The sequence below is a fragment of the Lycorma delicatula genome, chromosome 7, assembly GCF_047948215.1.
Source record: "Lycorma delicatula isolate Av1 chromosome 7, ASM4794821v1, whole genome shotgun sequence".
Classification (NCBI taxonomy): Eukaryota; Metazoa; Arthropoda; class Insecta; order Hemiptera; family Fulgoridae; genus Lycorma; species Lycorma delicatula.
The window spans coordinates 128,384,960-128,407,447 of NC_134461.1; the positions used below are offsets into that span (position 1 = coordinate 128,384,960).

Sequence of the window (22,488 nt, forward strand, 5' to 3'; positions counted from 1 at the left end):
GTCAATTCGATAAGTTTCACTTTTACTTTAATTCTAGTAGTTATAAAATAGTTACATATTAAGTTTTTTGAGAATAAACTTCTGGTATATGTGGCATAGAGAGCCTAGAAAGAAGTAGCGTAAAAAAAAAATATCGAAAAAGAAATAAATACGTACTTGTAAATAACAAAAGGATAGCTTTATGCGTAAAAATAAAACTATTTTCTAAAGTGGCTGAATAAAAAATAATATTGTCAAATTCTAAGATCGGTGAAAGAGTATTATGTAAATTCGGACTAGAGTTCAATGAACGAACGATCTTGAAAATTTAATGGAAATCCGAATAAATTTGCCAGTAACCGTAAAAGTAAAAGCAGAAAGGTCAAACATCGTGACCGGGTAAAATTGACCGAAGGTTTTGTTTTCCTCGGTAAATAACTTTTATTTTACTTTTTTACAATATTGTATCGATTTAATCGTAACGACAAGAGAATTTATTAAAGATAAGATAAATCTTCAGAAGTTTTGAGAATCGATTCCGTAAAAAAACTAGTACTAATTTTACGCATAAATATATAAATATTTTATTGAAATTACGGATGAAAATTAATTAAATAAAGAGTTACACGAAAATTGAAAAAAAAAAAAAAATGTATTTAAGATATTTCATGAATCGTATTTCTGTTAAGAGCTTACTCTTCTTTCAGCTAAAAAATCAATGCGGTTGAATGACTGGTACAGGCACAACAAAAAGTTATTTACTAAATCCTTTTGAATTCAGTGGCTTTTTCCGTAATTTATGAAGTGGCTGTTTATTATTATTATTTAAGTTATTCGTTTCTACGATGTTTATATTTTAAAAAGAGTGTACCAACTAATTAAGTAAATTAATAAGGCTTTTCAGAATTTTATAAAACAGTATTGTATGAAGTTGTTATTTAAGAAAGCAAAATAAAATATTCCTTTAAATTATTATTATTTTACTGTCAATGTACTTATTTTGTTAAAAAATCACGTATTTTTCAAAAACTTATTGGGCGTCGCCTGTTGTTATTTTATGAATAAATAAACAGATATATATTTCTAACTTGTGTAATTTTCAAGTAAAAACTTAAAACAAAAAGGAATTTATTGTAATTATTTCTATAAATATTTTATTATTTACGGTTAATATCTGAAGATTATATTATATTATTATATGTAATATGTTACATACATATCTTATGGATTTACCATTCGCTTTTCCGTATCGGAACAAAAATCAGTTTTTTATTTTATTATCCGACTTCGTAGCCGAGTGGTAGCCTCTCTACATCTCATCCCGTAGGTTCTGGGTTCAAAACCCAGTTAGGCTTTATCATTTTTCACTCGATATAAAAAAATTCATCTTTTATCAGCATTTTTAATCGGGTGGTTAGCCTGTAAGTTGCTTAAATAGATGTATTAATTTTTTTTGGTACATATATAGCTTGTGTTTTATGTCTAGTAACGAGTATTTTTTCAATTTCAGCATGTCTTTATTTATTTGTTATTTACACCGATGTAGTTTGGAGACAAGAAACGTGTTGTTGCGTGTTTTTCTTCATATCATAACAAAATAAATAACCAACCGTATTTCTCTTTAATTGTTTTATTATTTTCAAATAAAAATAAGCTTAAATTTCTAGATAAGAATAATGTTTGATAAATGTAATTAAAATCTTTTGCTTTTTTAATGTTAGGCTTATCTGGTTTGAGTTAATTACTTTGGTAAATTACTGTTGTCTGAGTTATTAACTTTTCATTATTAATTGTAGAAAGAAAAAGAATGATTTGTTACGAAGAAGAACCGAGTTGAGTTCATACCAATACAAAATAGAAGTTATAATTCTTGATCGATTAATATTTTTTAGGAATTATTTTTTAAACGATCAAACATATTTCATTGACTTTTTTCGAAAAGTTTCATTAAATCTTTAAAGAAAATTAGTTTGTTTATGTACTGAGGAATCTCGAACGAAATTATTCTTTAAACAGTACTAACTCTTTAACCAGTAAAACACACACACACACACACACACACACACACACACCCACACACACCCACACCCACACACACACACACACACACACACACACACACACACACACACACACACACACACACACACACATATATATATATATATATATATATATATATATACACACACACACACACACACACACATACACACAATCAAATAATAAATTAAAGAATTATTGTCACGTAACAGATTTTTTTTACAATAGAAGGTTTATATAAAGAGAAAAAAAAAATTTTTCATTTTATTTAAATTTGTTATTAAAGTATAAGCAGTTTTACATATAAAGTTTGCTATTAACAAAAATTCCTGTTAAAAAATGAAATGTTAAAAATACTGTAATAGCAAATAAATTACAACCCTTTCTATTCACGCAACAAAGATTCTATTTTACTAAAGTAACAATTACATTTAAAAATAGTATGTTACTTAGAAAAGAGAAAGTAACGATATTAAATATTTATTTTTTTTTACACGTAATAGTATTTATTTAAGTTCACTTTTTAAATTATTATTTTACCTTTTATTTATATAAAAAGCTTTGCAGTTAAAATATTACTATTAATTAATCAAACGATCTATTTAAATCAATAAAAATTGATATTAAATATGTTCTGAATTTATCGATAAAAATTGTAACCAGATTTAAATGTAGTATATGGAAACAAACGCTAAGCCCAAAAATAATGTGTTAATTTTTATATTTTTATTTTATTTCATTATCATACGTACATTCCCAAAATTAATTACGTACTTTCTAAAAAAAAAAATACAGGTTAAAACACGATTACAGCCGCTAATGAAAGATTAATTATTATAGCGTATGCAAAGTTACAAGTCTGATTGCGATTTGAACCCAGAACCTACCGATTATGATATTAATTTAGAAGTTATGATTATAATAAATTAAAGATCGATATTTTCTGATACATTATTATTAATTTTACCCCAGTAACACTGGTATAGAGTTTAATATAACACAATAGATGTATAAGTTAGTCTTTCTCTATTAAAAGACTTTTTTTTAATCAGTTTATAAAACTGATTAGTGATTTTTTTAATCGATTATCGATTGGTTTGCTTTAATATTATTTAATTTTCCATTTATTTATTGTTAATACTAAGAATACTATTTTTGGAAATTTTTTTTTAAAAAACTTTGTTGTTCAGTTAACCGATGTTAGATGCTTTAAATCCTGGTAAAGGCAGTTAGTTACTTTTGTATGGATTTAAATACTAGATCGTGGATACCGGTGTTCTTTGGTGATCGGGTTTCAATTAACCACACATCTCAGGTGCGATTGACCTGAGACTGTACAAGACTACACATTTCATTTACATTCATACATATCATTCTCATTCATCCTCTGAAGTAATAACTTACAGAGGTTCCGGAGACTAAAGAGAAAAAAGAAAGAAGTTGCTTTAAATAAAATCAAATTTTTCCAATTTTTCTAAGCGATGTTCAAATGAAATAGATCATGTTAAACGTGAAAAATTTGATGATATTTTTCCTAACTGGTGAAAAATTCTCTTATGTTTTGCGAAAAGTTTTTTTAATTGTTTTATGTCTCATGTAATCGATAATTTAATTTTTATCTTATCCTTCATTTGCTTTTACGTATTTAAATTTTATTCGTTTAGAATTTATGTTCTTTTATCAGAAGTATTCATTTCTTTTTGATTATTGAAAATTAAGGAAACATAAGTAAATTTACCATTTTTCATATTACTTAAGAGACATGTACACTTTCAGATGGGAATCTTAGTTTGATTGAAAACAATAGTGTAGATTTAACTTAATCAATTTAAATTTTTACTTGTGACGTCATCAATTTATATATAAATATTTATTTATTTAAATATTCCATTATCTCACAACGTATAAAATCATCTATAATAGTCTATTAATGAAATTAGTAAAGTATAACAAAGCAAAAAAAAGTCTTAAGGAGGTAAACGATTAAATTAACGTTATTTTTTTACTTAACATATATTTTAAAAAAAATTTATACTGGTTTCTTAATCTTTAAAAAAAGAACTATTATTTATTTATTTTTAGGTGTATGTTAATTTTTATAAAGTATCTGAAAATTGTAATATATATATTAAAAATTGTTTATTTAGATAATAAAATAAATTATTTATAGGTCATTATATGTAATCTATTTTCCTTTCGTTTAAATTCTGTAGCTAAAAATTATAATTTCAGTGGCATTCTGATAAAACATTTGATCATAACTGATAACGTTCATTTAAAGGGAGCCAAATAAATTAAGGTTTTCATAAAAATAAAGCGTAGTACTGTTTAAAATTAAATTTATTTCGAGTTTCTATTTGACAGTCATATTTTTTATTTCGCAAAATCAATTATGAATCTGAAAAAATTAAGGGATATGAAATAATTTATTTACTGTTAAGGACGAAAAAAACCAATTTTATACATATCTTTTTGAATTTCTTCATTTGATAACCTCCAAACCTCGCATTAAAGATATCCACAATTATTAGGTGAAGAACCTTTTGAAGATAAGATCTTTTTGTTAAACTGGGACGGTTTAACAAAAATAATTGCGACAGGGAAATCTTAAAAACCCTTTTTATGTTGCAATTCAGAATGATGATCATTCCTAATCGATTATGAATTAAAATTTAGTATCATTTAGGGTTAAAGTTTAAATAAATCGTTAATAAAAGTTTGGAAAACTATTTATACTTATTATAAAACCACGATGAAACATATTCAGTTTATCTATACGTTCTGTAAATAATTAAGACGAGCTGTTAAATTTGATGAACGGTCTATGATTTTTTTGATCCTTTTAACTTATCAACATATACGAACCGAATCGGATAATCAAACTGGTTAAAACCGTTAAAGATTTTATCGTTCAAAAAGTAAAGTGTCTAAAACTGATGGTAGGTTGTTTTTTTTTAGAAAAACCAGACCGCTTAAAAAATTGGAGTGACTTCGTAATTAGAAAATGTAACACCAAATCTTTTGTACTTCAAATATAAGAAGAGGTATCGATGAAGATTTTGACTGATAAATAGGTTATATAGGTTATGACATAGGTTATTCAAAAATAGGACTTAAGCGTCTTCTTGTAGAGATATAAAATCGAATGAACATTCTGGAATTTTTTAAAATATAAATTATTAAATGAATACGGAATGAATATTATGTTCGACCTTCACCTCTGTAACATAACAAAAATTTCTTCATTTAGAGTCCTTTGCGTTCTTATAAGAAATGTTGTTACTTTATTAAAACGTAATATATAAGCATAATTTGATATACTATATTCTCCTTCTTTTTACCCAGTATCATTGCAGTATATATATATATATATATATATATATATATTTTTATCTATCACTAAAATGATTTAAATTAATCGAGTTCTATTGTACTCCCTGACACCGAGTTATTATGTAAGCTTAATGCCTGTTCTTCTGTGTTCTTTTGCGAGGCCTTTGAGATTCACTCCGCCTGGAAAGTTATCGAAACCAGTAGCGATGACAACTTCCTAATAATTACCGACTCTAGGAGTGTACTTGAGAGCTTGAGCTGCAGACGTCCTGAATCCATCATCCAGATTATTCATGATATACTTTCAAGGATAAATAAGACTGTGGTACTGGTACGGGTCCCCTGGCCATTGTGGCATCCCCGGGAACGAACGGGCCGATGAGGCTGCTATGAGAGCTGCAATAAATGGCATTCGAATACAATCGATATGTGAGAGAGACTTCATGAGATCAGTCCGTGTAAAATTGCGGGCTCAGTGGAATAGGTTCTGGCTGCTGAGTCATCCCACCGCATTAGATAACATCCGGGAGGATGTGTTCCAGAAACCTCTTTTCCCAGAAGAGACCAAGTCTTCTTAACTCGGTTATGGATTGGACACACCAGGCTTATCCACGGTCATCTATTTGGCTCTCCTCAGAAGATCTGTGAGACTTGTAAGGTCAAATGGTCCGTGCACCATCTGCTCTTTGATTGTCTAATTTTTGGAACCATCCGACAAAACTTAGATCTGGGTTCAGATATGAAATTTCTACTAAACCGGAAAGAAGGTATAAAACGTCTGTTGCGGTTCCTCTCCTATAGTGGAGTGAATACAATTTAGTGGTTTTTGTCTGTTTGTTTGTATTTTTTGTTACATGCCTATTTATTCTTTATTGTTTATTTTTGCTGTTAATAATTTTTGTTGTTTTAAGTAACAGTACATGATAGTGTTACTTTAGTCGCTAATGACTGTAATTGTTGATGCAACAGTAAAAAAAAAAAAAAAAAAAAAAAAAATCGAAAAAATTTCATATGTAATTAGTATTATCTTAAGCCTTTATTTCGCTGGTTTCGTCATTGGTTTTCTAGCTTAATATAATCGTAGTTCGTCGTGTATATAACATATCCATTGTTTAATGTAGGAAATGGTGTATTAATTTATTACTTTATTTTTCTTATCCTAACTATGATGATACCTTAGTTGCAAAAAATTAATTTACTCTCCCTGAAAGTGTTAATGTTCATTAAAAACCTAAATTTCAAATTTATTATTAAGTTTTCTTATTGAACGAATTGTAATGTTGTAGATAGTAGTAACAAAAATATCTCCGACCGGTATTTAATTTATTTTATAATTTATCGGTTTTAGTAATTTTGACTTAATGTAAAACTAAAAAATAATTTAACGAATAAATATTATCGCTTAAAAACAAAAATAAATAATATCATAAATTATTTAATTTTATCTTGACTAAAAGATTATCGAATTGAACGTTAAACTTTTAAATTTACTGATGTTTCGTGACCGCAGTAATTAATTTAAGAAAATTTATTGAATTTGTTTAGTCGTTAACTCTTTTAAAGTTAAGTCCTTGTTACCTCATTTTATTTGACATAACCTACTTTAAACTATGAAACCGTAATTCTTTAATAAGTAATACGTAAATTATTAAATTTATATTTTATCTTCATGAAAGTAGAATGAGCAGATTACTTAAGCGAGGCGAGCAAGACTCTAGACTACATCGTATATATGTGCGGTGTATGAGAGCAAAATGACATGGGAGCAGAATATACAAAGACTTAAACCCTACGGATTTCTTGGAGAACTGTGAAACATATTTACGGAAGAGGTCTGTAGCACGATTGTGAACATTGTGTGTTGAAAGGAGAACTTTCCTGCAAATATTACGACGAAGTACGGTATTAAAATTTCTATTAGACGATGTAATCTTTTCTAACCTTAATATAGATATATATTTAATGTTTGTAATATTAAAAAAAATCTTTATAATATTAAAACAATAAAATCGATATTAATAATTGTAGAGAGTTTTTCACGAAAATGATTAAATAACTTTTTGATCTAATGAAACTTAACTAAAAAGAAAAATTTTATTAAAAATGATAATTTTCAACTATCCACTATCTGACTTAACATTAGTTTTCTAATAATTCTCAGTTAAATTAAAGGAGATCAAAAACAGAGATAAAATTTTAATATGTTTAATTTAAACATTTTTACTAGGATACATCTTATTAATTGCCACAATATTACAAGTGCATTCAAAACATTTAAAAAAAATGAAATCATGATTGACTTGAATCGCATATTTAAATATCAAAAATATACTTTATGAAAATAAATTATTTATCGTTATACCGGTATCTTCCATTCTCCCGCCGATTCTAATGCGCTTTTAAAGTTACGTATTTTAAAAATAGTTTTAAGAATGTTGGGAATTTATATATATGTATATATATTTAATAAATACAATCTAAAATTAAAGAAATAACAAAGACGATCGAGAAAAGCGACACTCTAATCATTCAGACGAGTGTTTAGACAGCAAAAGAAATTCCGCGCCGCTGAGCAGCCGAATACGTCTTGAGATGGTTCCACACCATTACCGTCGATGTCAGTTGAAAGTGATAACACAGAAAATGATATAGGTATGTCTGGATTTGTCTTCACAAGCCGATAAGGCAATAATCGATCAAGAACACGAGTTTAATATTAAATATATCATAATAATAGCCATTACGAAAATGTATTTCATTAAAATACAGCATCAAAAATATCGGTCATATAAGATATATTTACGAAAATACTTATGAATATACCCTTGATACAGCCTGCCTATTTTTTTTATTTTTAAATTAATTCCTTCTTATATTTACTAAATAAATCTTGAGAAAATATTCTAGGAGATTTAAACGCAAAATTTATTAAATTTCTATTAATAAAATTACCTATTTTTTAATTTAGTATCAAAGGAAATGGAATGTATACCTTAGTAGTTAACAGATTATAGATTTTTTGGGATATTAATATTTAAATTGAAACAATACTAGTAATTCGGAAGGCGGTACCATGTAAAGTTTAAAAAAAATTTGTCTGGTTTACCTTTTAAAAATTACGCAAAATTCTACAGCTACATAAATTAAAAATGTTATATTTTGATTTTGTTTAATGCAAACTGAAACACTGATCGATTGCATGGAGTTACCTTTTGACTTCCACATGGATAACTTAATCACAGTGCAAAAAACGTATATAAAAACATTAATTAACCACCCGAGCATAGACATTTTCAATGTTTTTAACTGGTTGACGATAACAGGATTGTATTGAAAAAAAAAGATTTATTTCCTTCGAATACAGAAAGCTCAATTTAAAATTAATTTTAAAAAATAAGATGAATAACTTTAAAACCACTACCGTTCACAAATTCGAGATAAATTTTACAAAACTAAAATAGTTCAAAGGTAACTACATTTTTATTAGTTCTAAATTAATAAATATATTCCTTATTTTTTTGGGGGGGACCTGCTTTTAATATGAACACACAGTCCGAAGAGAGAATCAGGGGAAATTATTCATTCCTTTACTTCTTCCGTTATATTTGACTTGATCAACATTGTGGACACCGCTTGCCACGCCCGTTCGGTTCGCAGCATAATCACCATGATGTTATCTTGGGATAAGCACGTCGAATTCTTTCAAGCATGTTTCCCTAAGCTGCAGAAACCGATCTCACATGAACTCCGTGTGTTCCGTAATATCCTCTTCGCGTAATAGTCTCATTTCGCAGAAAGTCTCAACGCCCGGGCGCACAGGTATGCTTTGAAACACTCACGATCGGTAAGGTACCGAGTCAACTCGTACTCCGTGTTTGCGGTCCATTCATCTCGGGAGGTTCATCTGTCTTTCCAGCCACCTGCGGACAAGCAATGCCTCCACATTATCTTTATAAAGCGGAGGCATTATAAAGATAATGCCAAACAAAGAGTTCTGCGGGTGGAAGTCCGGCCGCTACGCGTGCGGCAACATCAGGGTCTTGGACCTGCGGCATATAGTTTAAGGAAATCTAATAGAAAATCTTTTAAATCCTCGTTTATTGAAATAAATAATAAAAGTAAATTAAATTTTTATTCTAGAATTACCAAATGTAGTAATTTATTTATTGAATCGATACGTTGTAACAATTTTTTTTAAAGAAATTAAAAAAAAATTAATCAAAGAAAATTTTGTATATTTTTGTAATTAATATTAATTTTAGTATTTTTTTAATTAATTATATTATTTTTAATTTGTTCGTCAAATTTTATTTTATTTAATTTGGTTAATAAATAAATTTCAAATAAAACTTATCTACGATTTTTTTTCAAATTTATCGGATTTTTTGTCGCATCAGCATTATTGGTCATTAGCGACACCTAGTGAGTCACATGTGTAGTAATATTAAAATACAGAATGCTGCATGTAGCTAGCTATATATTATACATCCGGAGATCCCGGGTTCGAATCCCGGTCAAGCATGGCATTTTCACATACGTTACAAATCATTCATCTCATCCTCTGAAGCATACTTAACGGTGAACCCGGACGTTAAAGAAAAAAAAAACTATGTATTAAAAGCCTATTGCATTATATTCAAAATAAATTTTTTCTGGTTTTGTGCCCCTTTAAATTTAGAGAAAAACACTTGGATATTTTATAGTACTTAGAAACGTAAAATTACTCCGAAGATAATTAAATTATATCAATATTAAATTAACGAATATCATTTGTACCAACATGGCGGCACAAACCCGGGATTTCATCCGGAGATCCCGGGTTCGAATCCCGGTCAGGTATGACAATTTCACCCGACTATTGATTGTGGAAAATTCTTATTTACTTTCTTGATTTTTTCCGAAAATATATTAAATTAAATCGTGCTAAGTATTTTTTTTTTGCTTCTTCTATTTTCATTATCATTTAAAGCTTATTTATTGGGATTTTGTATGTTGTATTACATTTTAAAATTTTTCTGTATAAATACTGATGGTTATATTACACAAAAATATATTTAGGACTTGCATTCCTTTGCGAAGTTACAAGTGAGGTTTTTTTATTGTATTTGTGTATCTAATAAAACTATTTAAATTTTTTTTTGTATACAGTTAAACATTTTGTGTTTTACAATTCTTTGTATTTTATTTTAATGAAAATTGTTGTTTGAATTTTATTGATCTTGAATTATCTAAATGATGAAAAAACAAAAATAACAAACAAACAATTGAAGAATTTTGTAAGTTTTGATTTTAAACATCTTAGAGATGTAAACATTGTTTTTATAAAAATGTAAGCTTCTCTTTCTATATAAAATTTTAATCTTTTATTTTTTTAAATAAAATCAGTTGAAAAATCTTAGGTGTAAAAGGGAAAAAATCATTTGGTACTGTCATCACCCTACAGAATTTCTACTCCTGATGGTGCCAAAAAAATTTACTTCATTTTCTGTGTATTATATTCTTTTTTTTTAATACCGAAGGAGTGGAATTTGAAAGTCTTTTTATTTTTATATAGGTTTTTTTTTAATAATTAAAGACTGAAACGTTGTAAATATTTTGAAAATAATTAAAATAAATAGAGAAATAACTATTATTAAATGATAATATATTAATATTTACTTTAATCTAAATTCAGTAACTTAAAAAAGAAAATATATTAAGAAAAAAGGAAAAAAAAATAACAAAACTCTTTTGTCGATCAAACAATCTGATTGTTAAAAAGGTAAGTAAGAACAAGAATAAACATTCTATTTGTGTACTTTAATAATGGATTGTAGTGACATTGGAATACTAATTTGGCATCCGATGTAATGAAACAAGAAAAAACAAATCCGCAGAACTCGTTTCAGAATAGTTACCCCGGAAATCTGACCTGATTTTAAATGTAATGTTTTACCGATATTTTATCTAACTTAGTTGAAAAAAAATGATCTGAAATTTGTTCTTTTTTTACATTACAAGTAGATTCGTTTACTGTATACGTGATATTTGAATTCCCTCAATTTTTGTCGATACGACATCTAAGTTTGTATTGTTTTGTACATTGGTATTATACCTTTTGTTTTCCTAAACGGTTTAAATTATTAGGCATAACAGAATGGAGTAGACTTTTATTGATAAACTGTCATTATTAATAAATATTAGTCAAATTGTTATTAAATATAATAAATAAGTTTTTATAATATATAAACCGATAGATTCGTATCATATTTCTCAAAGATTTATTAAATTAGCGCTCAAAAGTAACTCTCTAATATTATAATGAAAAGAAGAAAAATTTCTTGTTTAGGAAACGATAAGTGATAATTCCCATGAAATATCTTGCTATGAGACGCGAGATTAAAAAAACAAAAAACTGTCTAGCTATTCCCAAGAATAACAAACTGTGCTCAGCTTACTGAGGAAATGAAGAATAAAGTGGGTTTTCGTTATATTTTTCACCGTAAATAAAAATGGTTGCATATCGAAACGCCGAATCCATTGATAGGTGATGTTCAGTCCTGCAGAGTGATATCTTTTATTCTGTTGAAAGTAGCGATTTAGCTTTACAATGAGCATCATTAATCACAGAGATAGCTGGCTTTTGATTTTTTTTTTTGTATTTAGATGCGTGCGTTACAGCTGTAAGTTAGACGGACATATTGGTTCGAAGCAAGAAATTATGTATTGTTTTTGTAGAAAATAACGAATTATTTATTTACTACGCTTCTAATCGGTAGTGAAATTTAATCTGTTAATGAAGACAATAAATTTAATATCTATCTGTAATAATTTTATGTAATTTATATTATTAAAATAAAAAACAAACATATATTTTGTAATTTAATAACTGTATTATCGCATAGTATTATGCAATAATTTTTTATTTTTATGATTTTTTTTTATGTAAGCAAACGCATATTTCATTGAATCGATAACAGTAGTAATATAATTTTTATTTTCTTTGAAAAAACTAATATATACGTTAGATTAATAAATACTTATTTTTAATGCTAGTTAAACTTTTAAATTTCTTCTTAAATAATTATTTAAGTCGAATTATCTACTGGACATAAAATTATAACAGTAATATAATATATTTAAATTAAAATAAATATTTAATATGTAATTATACAACAGTTAAAATAGTACAAGTATTAAATAAAACAAAAAAAAAAAACTATGAAACGTATTAATTAAAATTAAAGACAAATATATTAATAATCTAAAAATATACATTAAAACATATTTTTCTACAATAAATAATAATTTACTTTCTTTTATGTCGTGTAGGTGACATTTTCTTATCTATCTTCAACTAATCTTGAATATATGATTTATTCAAGGGAAGAGGATGTGTAATCATCAATATGAAACTGTCTTCCACCTGTAAAATAACTATTTCTGATGTTGGAAAAAATTTTATCAATATTACAATAAAAAACAATTCATATTATCATCTATAAATTAGCAAATTCATACTGAAAAATATACTAGCATAATAAAAAAATAATTTACACTTATCTTAAAAAAAAAAATTATATAAATTTAATTTGACGTGGAATAAATACAATTACATAAAAAAAAAAAATAGACATAAATTCGGATTTATATACGAAAATATCTCATTTTATTTTGAAAAAATATATTTATATAAATCATAATAATTAATATCTGTATATACAAATTTTTACATCTTTTTTTTTGTTTTTAAAAATAAACTCTATGACAGATAACATGATATTTTTCGCTCATAGTTTCACAATATATATAAATATATATATACGTAAACAACAACATTATCAATAATTTCATTATTGTTTCGTTCATGTACTTTTTTTTTAATAAGATTACGCTAAAATAAAAATTAATTAATTAAAAAATAAGTATATTCAACTGTAAATCTGAATAAACGAAATTCATAATTTTGATAAAATAATAATTCATTTAATAAAAAAAAATTATTTGAAAAAACAAAGGGATGTAAGTATGAAAAATCTTTCAAGGTATTTGAAAATTAATAATAAAAATAAAATAAAATCAAAATAGTATTTAATTTATTAGGAGAGTAATTAATTACTCATATTTTTAAAAGAAACTGTATTATTTTGTTTGAAATTTACGTCGAAACAAAATAAAAAAAAAAAAATATTTTGTTTTTGTAATTATAATAAATTATATTTTCATATTGTAAATCTATAAAAATAGAATTTTTAATAAATTAAAAAAAAACTCTTCATTACCTTAAATCAAAAAAAAAAAAAAAAAAAAAATGATGTAAATTTGAATCATTCATTAATGTCTCAATTTTCATGCAGCATTATGACAATAATAAATTATTTCCCCACACTAATTCGCTCGTACGTCCTTGAGAAAATAATTACGTTCAGCGCATTCCGATATTTTACTTGTAAACATAATTTTATTTTTAAATTTAAGCAAAATTCATTAGGCCAAAAATATAATTTAAATAATTTAAAAATTATGAAATTCATTAATTATGAAATTCATTAATTTTTTGTTATCGTAATATCAATTTAACCCAAATATATATTTTATTGTAATTAAAAAAAAATCTTAGTAAACTATAATTTAATTAAACATTCTCTTCTTATAATTAATTTTTTTTTAAATTGAATTCACATCGATCATATATATATATATATATTATATTTAATGTTATTTATTAAATAAATAGATTAACTGATTATTATATTGTATAAATAATCTAACTATACGACTCCTAAGTTATTAGCAAATGCGGTTTCTTCATCCAAAATAGTTTTATCTAAAATACAGTACTGTATATATTTATTTACATACATTATTATTTATCATTATTTTTTAAATGTAATATAAATATAAATATATATATATATATATATTATATATATTTAAAAACAACAATACACTGGGCGCGATTTTACTTCTGTAGTAATACGTTGAGTCTATAAGTGATAATATTTGATGAAACCAAATTTAATTGTTGTTACTGACCTTAGGTATTTATTTTATTAATCGGTTGTTATTATTATATCTTTTTGGAAATGCTTTATACTATTATTATTATTACATAAATATTTTTTAATTATTAAATAGGTGCAGCACATAATCCAATCACAAAAATAATTAATTTAAAAAGGAAGCCGTTGTATATTATCGGCGAGTCACTACTCTTAACCATTTTTTTTTCATTATTTTTTATTTTAAGGCAACTACTCATCGGAGTGCACCCTGAATGGTGATTGTTTATTTATTAGAGGTTTATGATGGTGTCAAGATATAATTTTTTTTCGGTGGTTTTACTACTCTGATGATGAAGGTTTTGCTTTTTCTTTGTAGTACTTTGTTTTGTTGTTAATTTCATTAGAAGCGGTTGATATTCTAAAGATCGCTTGATTGCGAGGTCGTCATCAACTGGCAGCTATCCACCGTATCTTCCCTATGTCAAAGAGGCCGGGTAAGATCCTGAGATGCCATTCTTTCCACCCGGGTACTAATAGAACAGTCACTGAAAAGAAAAAAAACTCAAATTAAATTTTATTTAAAATATAGTTAGCTAGAATAATAATTATAGATATAAAAATTACTAAATCTAAATCTAAATCGTTTCCTTGTACGAAGTAAAGGAAGTATTGCGATCGCGAAAAATGTCGGTTTTCAGATTTCACGGAAATATCCATTTTTACCACCCCTGAATCCATTTTTACTAGTTTCGGCGTGACGTCTGTACGTACGTATCTCGCATAACTCAAAAACAATTAGCCGTAGAATGTTGAAATTTTGGTTTAGGACTGCTGTAGCATCTAGATTTGCACCTCCCTTTTTGAGTGCAGTCGATTGAACCAAAAGTGTCCAAAGAAAGCCCAAAAACATTTCGATTTGGTACTTTTTCATAACTGCAGTGATAAGCCTTCATTGGGAGCTTATCAACGATATCATAAGTGGTACTTATTTTCATTGCTTGCAGAGTTAGAGCCAAATATAATTTTAATTAATGAAATATTTGGATCTTACAAGGGAAGGCACAGCGGTTCGAATCAGGCTACATTTCCTTTTTTTTTAATTTAAATATATTCATTTATTAATAATTAATTATTAACCCATGATTGTAAAAAAAAATTACAATAAATAAGAGTTATACAAAAATAATAATAAATGCGTAAAGGTAATTTAATAGGGATTACATAAACACATATGTAGTAGATTTGGTGAAACATGATTATTTAATATTAATTGAAAATTATAACTTAGAACCGTATTAATTTTGGATTTTCTAGTTTAATTTTATTTAATTATTCTGGAATTTCTATTTAATTTCACCTACATTAAAGTTAATTACACAGTGACTGAAAAATAGATCCTCACAAGAAAAACATACACACTGAGGCATACATGCCCGATCTTTAATAAATTGCAAAAAATTCTTATCTTTTAGTTCATTACTCTGATATGGTCGGACAATATTCTCCCTAAATCGGAGTTGATAATCATTTCGTTTATTCGTTTTTTATTGCCAATCATTTAATAGCTCTTTGGCTTGATATAATTCTTCTGATATTAATTTGTGTTCACGTTCTCTAGTTTTTAAACATTCTCTCTCTTTATATTCATCATCCCTCTCTTAATCTTTATATTCTTTCCTTGGTCTTAGTATTTTCTTCCACTTTATTAATAAAAAAATTAAGAGATGATAGATAAATTATCATCTCTTAATGTTTTTATTCCTCCCTTGTTCTTAACATTGTATCGTAGTTGTTTTGAACTATATTTCTTCATGTTATCATTATTTTTCCTGTATGATTATATCTTTTTCATCTTTAATTTATTCACCAAATAATCCAATAATAAAAACTGAATATTTTACACCGTAAGGTCGAAATTAAAATTTGTATCTAGTATACAGGAGTTCACTAAACGGAATAGTATAATTATTATTAACTTTTATTTAAACGACACACCGCAAATCTGAAACGTTGTTAATCAAAAACTCTCGAAGATAGGAATAATACTGATCTGGTAATATGATTAATAAAGGGACTTTTTCTCTACTCTAATATTTTATGTAAGATTGTTGGATTAATAACTGTAATATTTGATGTTAATAAAAACTAATATATCAGGAATTGTGGAACTGTCCAATTTATTAAAGAATTGGAGGATCGCATCTCACTTTCAAATAGAATAAGTTTAAATTAAGTGCAGCAAAAAAGCGTGTATATGTAATTTAATAGCGTACAAGGAAGTTATGCGGTGTCCACATCAGATTGTTTTACTTTGATTTTAATTCGATTTAGTAGTTAGCAGGAGAAGTTAATTTGAAAGTACACCGATGGCTAACGAAGTTTCTATATTACACTGTTTATCCTTTTGTTAATTATATCGGATTCTGAGGAAGAAATGTTTTTTACACCGATCGATATTGGAGAAAAAGCAGAAGTTATGAATAATAACGTATTGCATCAGAAATGTATTTTTTAATGTATTCTTTGAAACATTAAATAAAATTTCCGTAAACAATATATTTTATCATCGGTTTAAATAAATAATCCCATTATTTTCTCAGCCGTAGAAGATATACGGTTTGCAACTCTCTATAATGTCCAATATTCACTCTTGCAAAGTTGCAATACTTGCCAAGACCGTGTCGTAACTTATTTCGCAATCGTGCACCGGTGGTTGTCATGATAGCTCCTTGAATTATGATACGGCAAACAGTTGCACTACTTCTCGTTGTGCAAGTTTGATTTTTGAGAGGTTCGCCCCTTGCAAAATATTATTTAAGAATAAAATTTTAATACGCTCATAGCTTTAATAAATTCGCGAAATCACATCGGCATACTTTCGACTAATTTTATTACGTATTCTTCCTTATGGAATTCCATTTCGTTGATTTTCTTACAAAAAAATACGAATCAATTTTGGTGGCTCCACGGAAGCATTAACTTTTTTTTTAACAGAGCCACACCGGATTCACCGTGAGAAATGTTAAAATAGTATGACAAACCGTTATCAAGATATTTAATTAGATCTAAGTATAAATTACCCATCTTCTTTTTCTGGCGACATCAAAATAAAATTGTGTAACCTTTTAAATACACGACCTAATTTAGCCAATAAATAAGAATTTTATCGATACGAAAACGTGAATAAATTTGTTTACTTTCACCCGTTTAATTTAGGGTACGGTGGGATTCATCGTGAACCAAAAATGTATAAACTTTCTATGAGAAACTAAAATATGTAAAAAATTACCTAATCAGAGTAACGTTTTGCGGTATGGAAATTACGGTGACCGTACATCCCTTGATTTTGGTGGGGATCAAGGAGATGCCCTTGAAGGAAGGTAACCAAATAAAATAGTATCTATGATCCGTACTCAAAAATAATCATTCAAAATTTCATAAAAATTCAGACTAGAATTTTCCACTCTGAAAATTGCCACCTCTGAATGAAATTACCCAAATAGATAATCAAAGTGACACACTAACGTATTGAAATCATCTAATCGGTAAAACAATGTGACTTTGAGTCCGGAAACAACAAAAAAGATAAAGTGTTTTTTTGTCCCGTGTTTTTGTGGGCTTTTTGAGTAAGAACAAACACCATCAGAAAGTACATTACCTACATAACGAGCATTAGATTATTGATCTACATCTTGGGTAAAATTTTATTGTACGGAAATCATGAGATTTAGATCTTTCTTAATGGATCCCATTTATCGATCGTGACAAAAATTAAACGGCATCAATTATCTATATACCCAGGGATCATCGTGCCAAATTTCATCCAAATCGGTCCATCAAGTTTGGAGATATCAACCAAAAAACAGGCCAACATACAAATATTTTCAATGCTAATACAATTATTCGTCAGACAACCGCCTACAGATATCATATGCGATTCCCTCCATGAAGAAAACTCATTGGACCCTCCAAAAACTGGAGCCCCATCAGGTGCATTCCTACTAGACCGAAAGCATTAACACCAAAATGCCTGCTGGACGTACTAAAGGGAAATCGCGTCAGGTGAAAATGAAAATATCTTGCTAATTTCTTCAGGAATAACTCGAGTAAAATACTTCAAAATACGATGTGCGAGGGATTGGAACGCAGTCGTAAACTCCGTCCATCTTAAACTAAAATTAAATATATAAGCGCCGCTAAAATTAAATGCCAGCCAAATAAATAAATACACCCAGCAACAAGAAACTGATGTCCAGGTTCTGCAATGAATAGAATAATAATAATCCCCGGTACTTTTCCGTTCCGTTCCGTCAAAACGTCAAAACCCTGACACGGAAGCTTTGACCCGATTAGAATAATCCTTTATACGTAATAGTATACTGCACATTCGTACAACTGGATAAAAAGCAATTAAAAATTCAAATTAAAGGAGATTATTATAGTTTACATATATTTTATCACAGAAGAATACTTCGCTGTTAAATTTAATACACGGATGCCATTTTTTAATATTATACACCTGTAGCATTATAACAATGCCGATGTTCATATTAAGCAAGATTAATGCCTTACATCATATAAAATTACTAACCGATATTTTTTAATGTAATACAGTAAAAAAGTGGCAAAGGATTGTATGAATTTTTCAGCTATTAATAATAAAAATTAAAAGCGTTAGAGAAAAAAAACAAAAAAAAATATATAGGTTTTTAAAGATGGGAAATATATTTTAACGGGCATTTAAAAAAAACAAAAAAAACATTCATATAGCTTTTTTTTTGTCTTCAGTCATTTGACTGGTTTGATGCAGCTCTCCAAGATACCCTATCTAGTGCTAGTCGTTTCATTTCAGTATACCCTCTACATCCTACATCCCTAACAATTTGTTTTACATATTCCAAACGTGGCCTGCCTACACAATTTTTCCCTTCTACCTGTCTTTCCAATATTAAAGCGACTATTCCAGGATGCCTTAGTATGTGGCCTATAAGTCTGTCTCTTCTTTTAACTATATTTTTCCAAATGCTTCTTTCTTCATCTATATGCCGCAATACCTCTTCATTTGTCACTTTATCTACCCGTCTGATTTTTAACATTCTCCTATAGCACCGCATTTCAAAAGCTTCTAATCTTTTCTTCTCAGATATTCCGATCGTCCAAGTTTCACTTCCATATAAAGCGACGCTCCAAACATACACTTTCAAAAATCTTTTCCTGATGTTTAAATTAATTTTTGATGTAAACAAATTATATTTCTTACTGAAGGCTCGTTTAGCTTGTGCTATTCGCATTTTATATCGCTCCTGCTTCGTCCATCTTTAGTAATTCTACTTCCCAAATAACAAAATTCTTCTACCTCCGTAATCTTTTCTCCTCCTATTTTCACATTCAGTGGTCCATCTTTGTTATTTCTACTACATTTTATTACTTTTGTTTTGTTCTTGTTTATTTTCACGCGATAATTCGCGATAGTTCTTGCGTAGGACTTCATCTATGCCGTTGATTGTTTCTTCTAAATCCTTTTTACTCTCGGCTAGACTTACTAAATCATCAGCAAATCGTAGCATCTTCATCTTTTCACCTTGTACTGTTACTCCGAATCTAAATTGTTCTTTAACATCATTAACTGCTAGTTCCATGTAAAGATTAAAATGTAACGGAGATGGGAACATCCTTGTCGGACTCCCTTTCTTATTACGGCTTCTTTCTTATGTTCTTCAATTGTTACTGTTGCTGTTTGGTTCCTGTACATGTTAGCAATTGTTCTTCTATCTCTGTATTTGAACCCTAATTTTTTTAAAATGCTGAACATTTTATTCCAGTCTACGTTATCGAATGCCTTTTCTAGGTCTATAAACGCCAAGTATGTCGGTTTGTTTTTCTTTAATCTTCCTTCTACTATTAATCTGAGGCCTAAAATTGCTTCCCTTGTCCCTATACTTTTCCTGAAACCAAATTGGTCTTCTCCTAACACTTCCTTCACTCTCCTCTCAATTCCTCTGTATAGAATTCTAGTTAAGATTTTTGATGCGTGACTAGTTAAACTAATTGTTCTGTATTCTTCACATTTATCTGCCCCTGCTTTCTTTGGTATCATTACTATAACACTTTTTTTGAAGTCTGACGGAAATTCCCCTTTTTCATAAATATTAAACACCAGTTTGTATAATCTATCAATCGCTTCCTCACCTCCACTGCGCAGTAAGTCATATACCTTAACAAATTTGATTAAGTAATGTTTTCTATAAATTTAACATCTCCTTCAATAAAGGGTAAAAAAAGAAAAATTTTCAAAAAACTTTCCAGCATTTTTGCTCCGGGGTCTATAATTAAAAACAACATTGTAGACATTTCATTGATGGGTCTATACATGAAGTATAAACTTAAAAAAAAAAAAAATAAATAAAAATGAAAATATTTAAACTGAAGGGAGATAAGGAAAAAAAAGAAAAACATAATTCCAATTTTAACAGATGGGGTGGAGTTGGTGTTTAAAAATTTTTTTTGGATTATTTATACATTTTTTTCATTGTAGGTAACAAATCTGATTTAATAAAATCTTCTTTAAAATATCTCTGAAGAAAATCGAAATTGGTTTTTCAAGATAGTCCCGCTTTTTAACGAGTTTTGAAGAAAAATTAAAAATTTGAACTTTTAAAATTTGAAGATCGATGTGTCAAATATAGAAGAAATATTTGTGACAAATTTGAAGAAAATCTGTGTGGTGAATCCTCACATACGAGGTAAAAAGCTGTACGACGCACATACCTACATACATATGTTTTTTTGTTACAGTTGAACCGGATGGACTGACTCTAAAACATAAATATTTGCAAAAATCCGATGCCGTATTTTTGACATGATCACCGCCTTTCTTCTTTAATGTATGTTCGCCTGGAAAGTAAAAAATTGGTTACTTCGGAATGCGATATTATAGAAAAAAATTAAATTCTGGTGGTTGATAAAATAGAAAATGAAATGGTTTTAAGAGCGATTAGAGTTGATAGACATTTATACTCAATAAAAAGGATGCTCGGTAAAAAGGACGAGTTTGCTAGACCGTGTAATATTTGGACGTATTATTGTTTTATTACTTTTTCTGCATATTTAAAAAAATTACTAGGTAAAAACCATTATTTATTTTTTTATAAGGTCAAAAGAACGTATAATGTATTTATAAATAAATATAATTAAATTTAAGAGAAAAGTAAAGAAACGTTTAATATACGTAGAGTAGAAATAGAAGAAAAAAAGGTAAAGCTTAAATTATCTACTAACGGGATTGGGATTTTCTAGGATTTTCATTCACGTGAACGAAGCCAATTCTGTTACAGAAGGGTGTACGGAAGTAGGGTATTCTGACAGTATTTGAGGTGATTGAAACTGTAAGAAGAAACGTTCACACATTTTATCTCGTAAATAAAAAAAAAACATTTATTAATATAATCCAGTAACAAAAAGTATTTAAAATAATTTTATTAATTAATTACATTTGCTATTTTTTAAATATATTTAAATATAATATTTATTTCCTTTTGCCTACGTTAATATAGCCTTAATAAATATTTAAAGTGTGAAGATTTTTTTTTACAGTGTGAAAGGTTTTTGTCTAAAAGTTAAAAAAAAAAAAAAAAACAACAAACCCCACAAATTCAAGTAATTTTCCTTTTCTAATGACAAACTCCTGTCTACAACAATAAATAGTTAGAGATGTCTTCGTCAATTTTTCCCCTTATTTTCAGACTACGTAAATAATGAAGGAAATACTTTTTTTTAAATTTTGATTAAGACAACCTGGAAATGAAAAATAAGTGTTCAATGTGTGGTGCATCCGAAATATATAAACAAAGCTGATGACATAGTTGTATGACTTCCCGACACGCGGCTAAAGTCGCGTTCCGGAAAAATCCTACAACTGTGGATTGTTTCTAATGTATCTCTTACATACACATACACACACAACTTAATTTAAAATATTTTATCATTTTTTAAATATAATAATTTTTCCCTTATTTAATTCAATGATTCTAACTAAAGCGCGCGCTAGGATTAACGTACCATATACAGAGTCGACAGAGTCGGTGTTAAAGTTCGAGACCCGGCGAGACCGAGTTACTATTTTACACTTTAAATATTATTCATTTATTTA

General features: G+C 27.7%; 1 protein-coding gene across 1 annotated transcript in view; it reads right to left on the reverse strand.

Annotated features, from left to right (window-relative positions):
- Positions 1-14,481: 14,481 nt before the first annotated feature.
- Teh1 (tipE homolog 1 phospholipid transfer protein) overlaps positions 14,482-22,488 on the reverse strand; it is a 256,889-nt gene continuing 248,882 nt past the window's right edge. Inside the window, exon 2 of the mRNA XM_075370244.1 lies at positions 14,482-14,884. Coding sequence (XP_075226359.1) covers positions 14,821-14,884 — 64 coding nt within the window. The 3' untranslated portion in view covers positions 14,482-14,820. The remainder of the gene's footprint in view (positions 14,885-22,488) is intronic.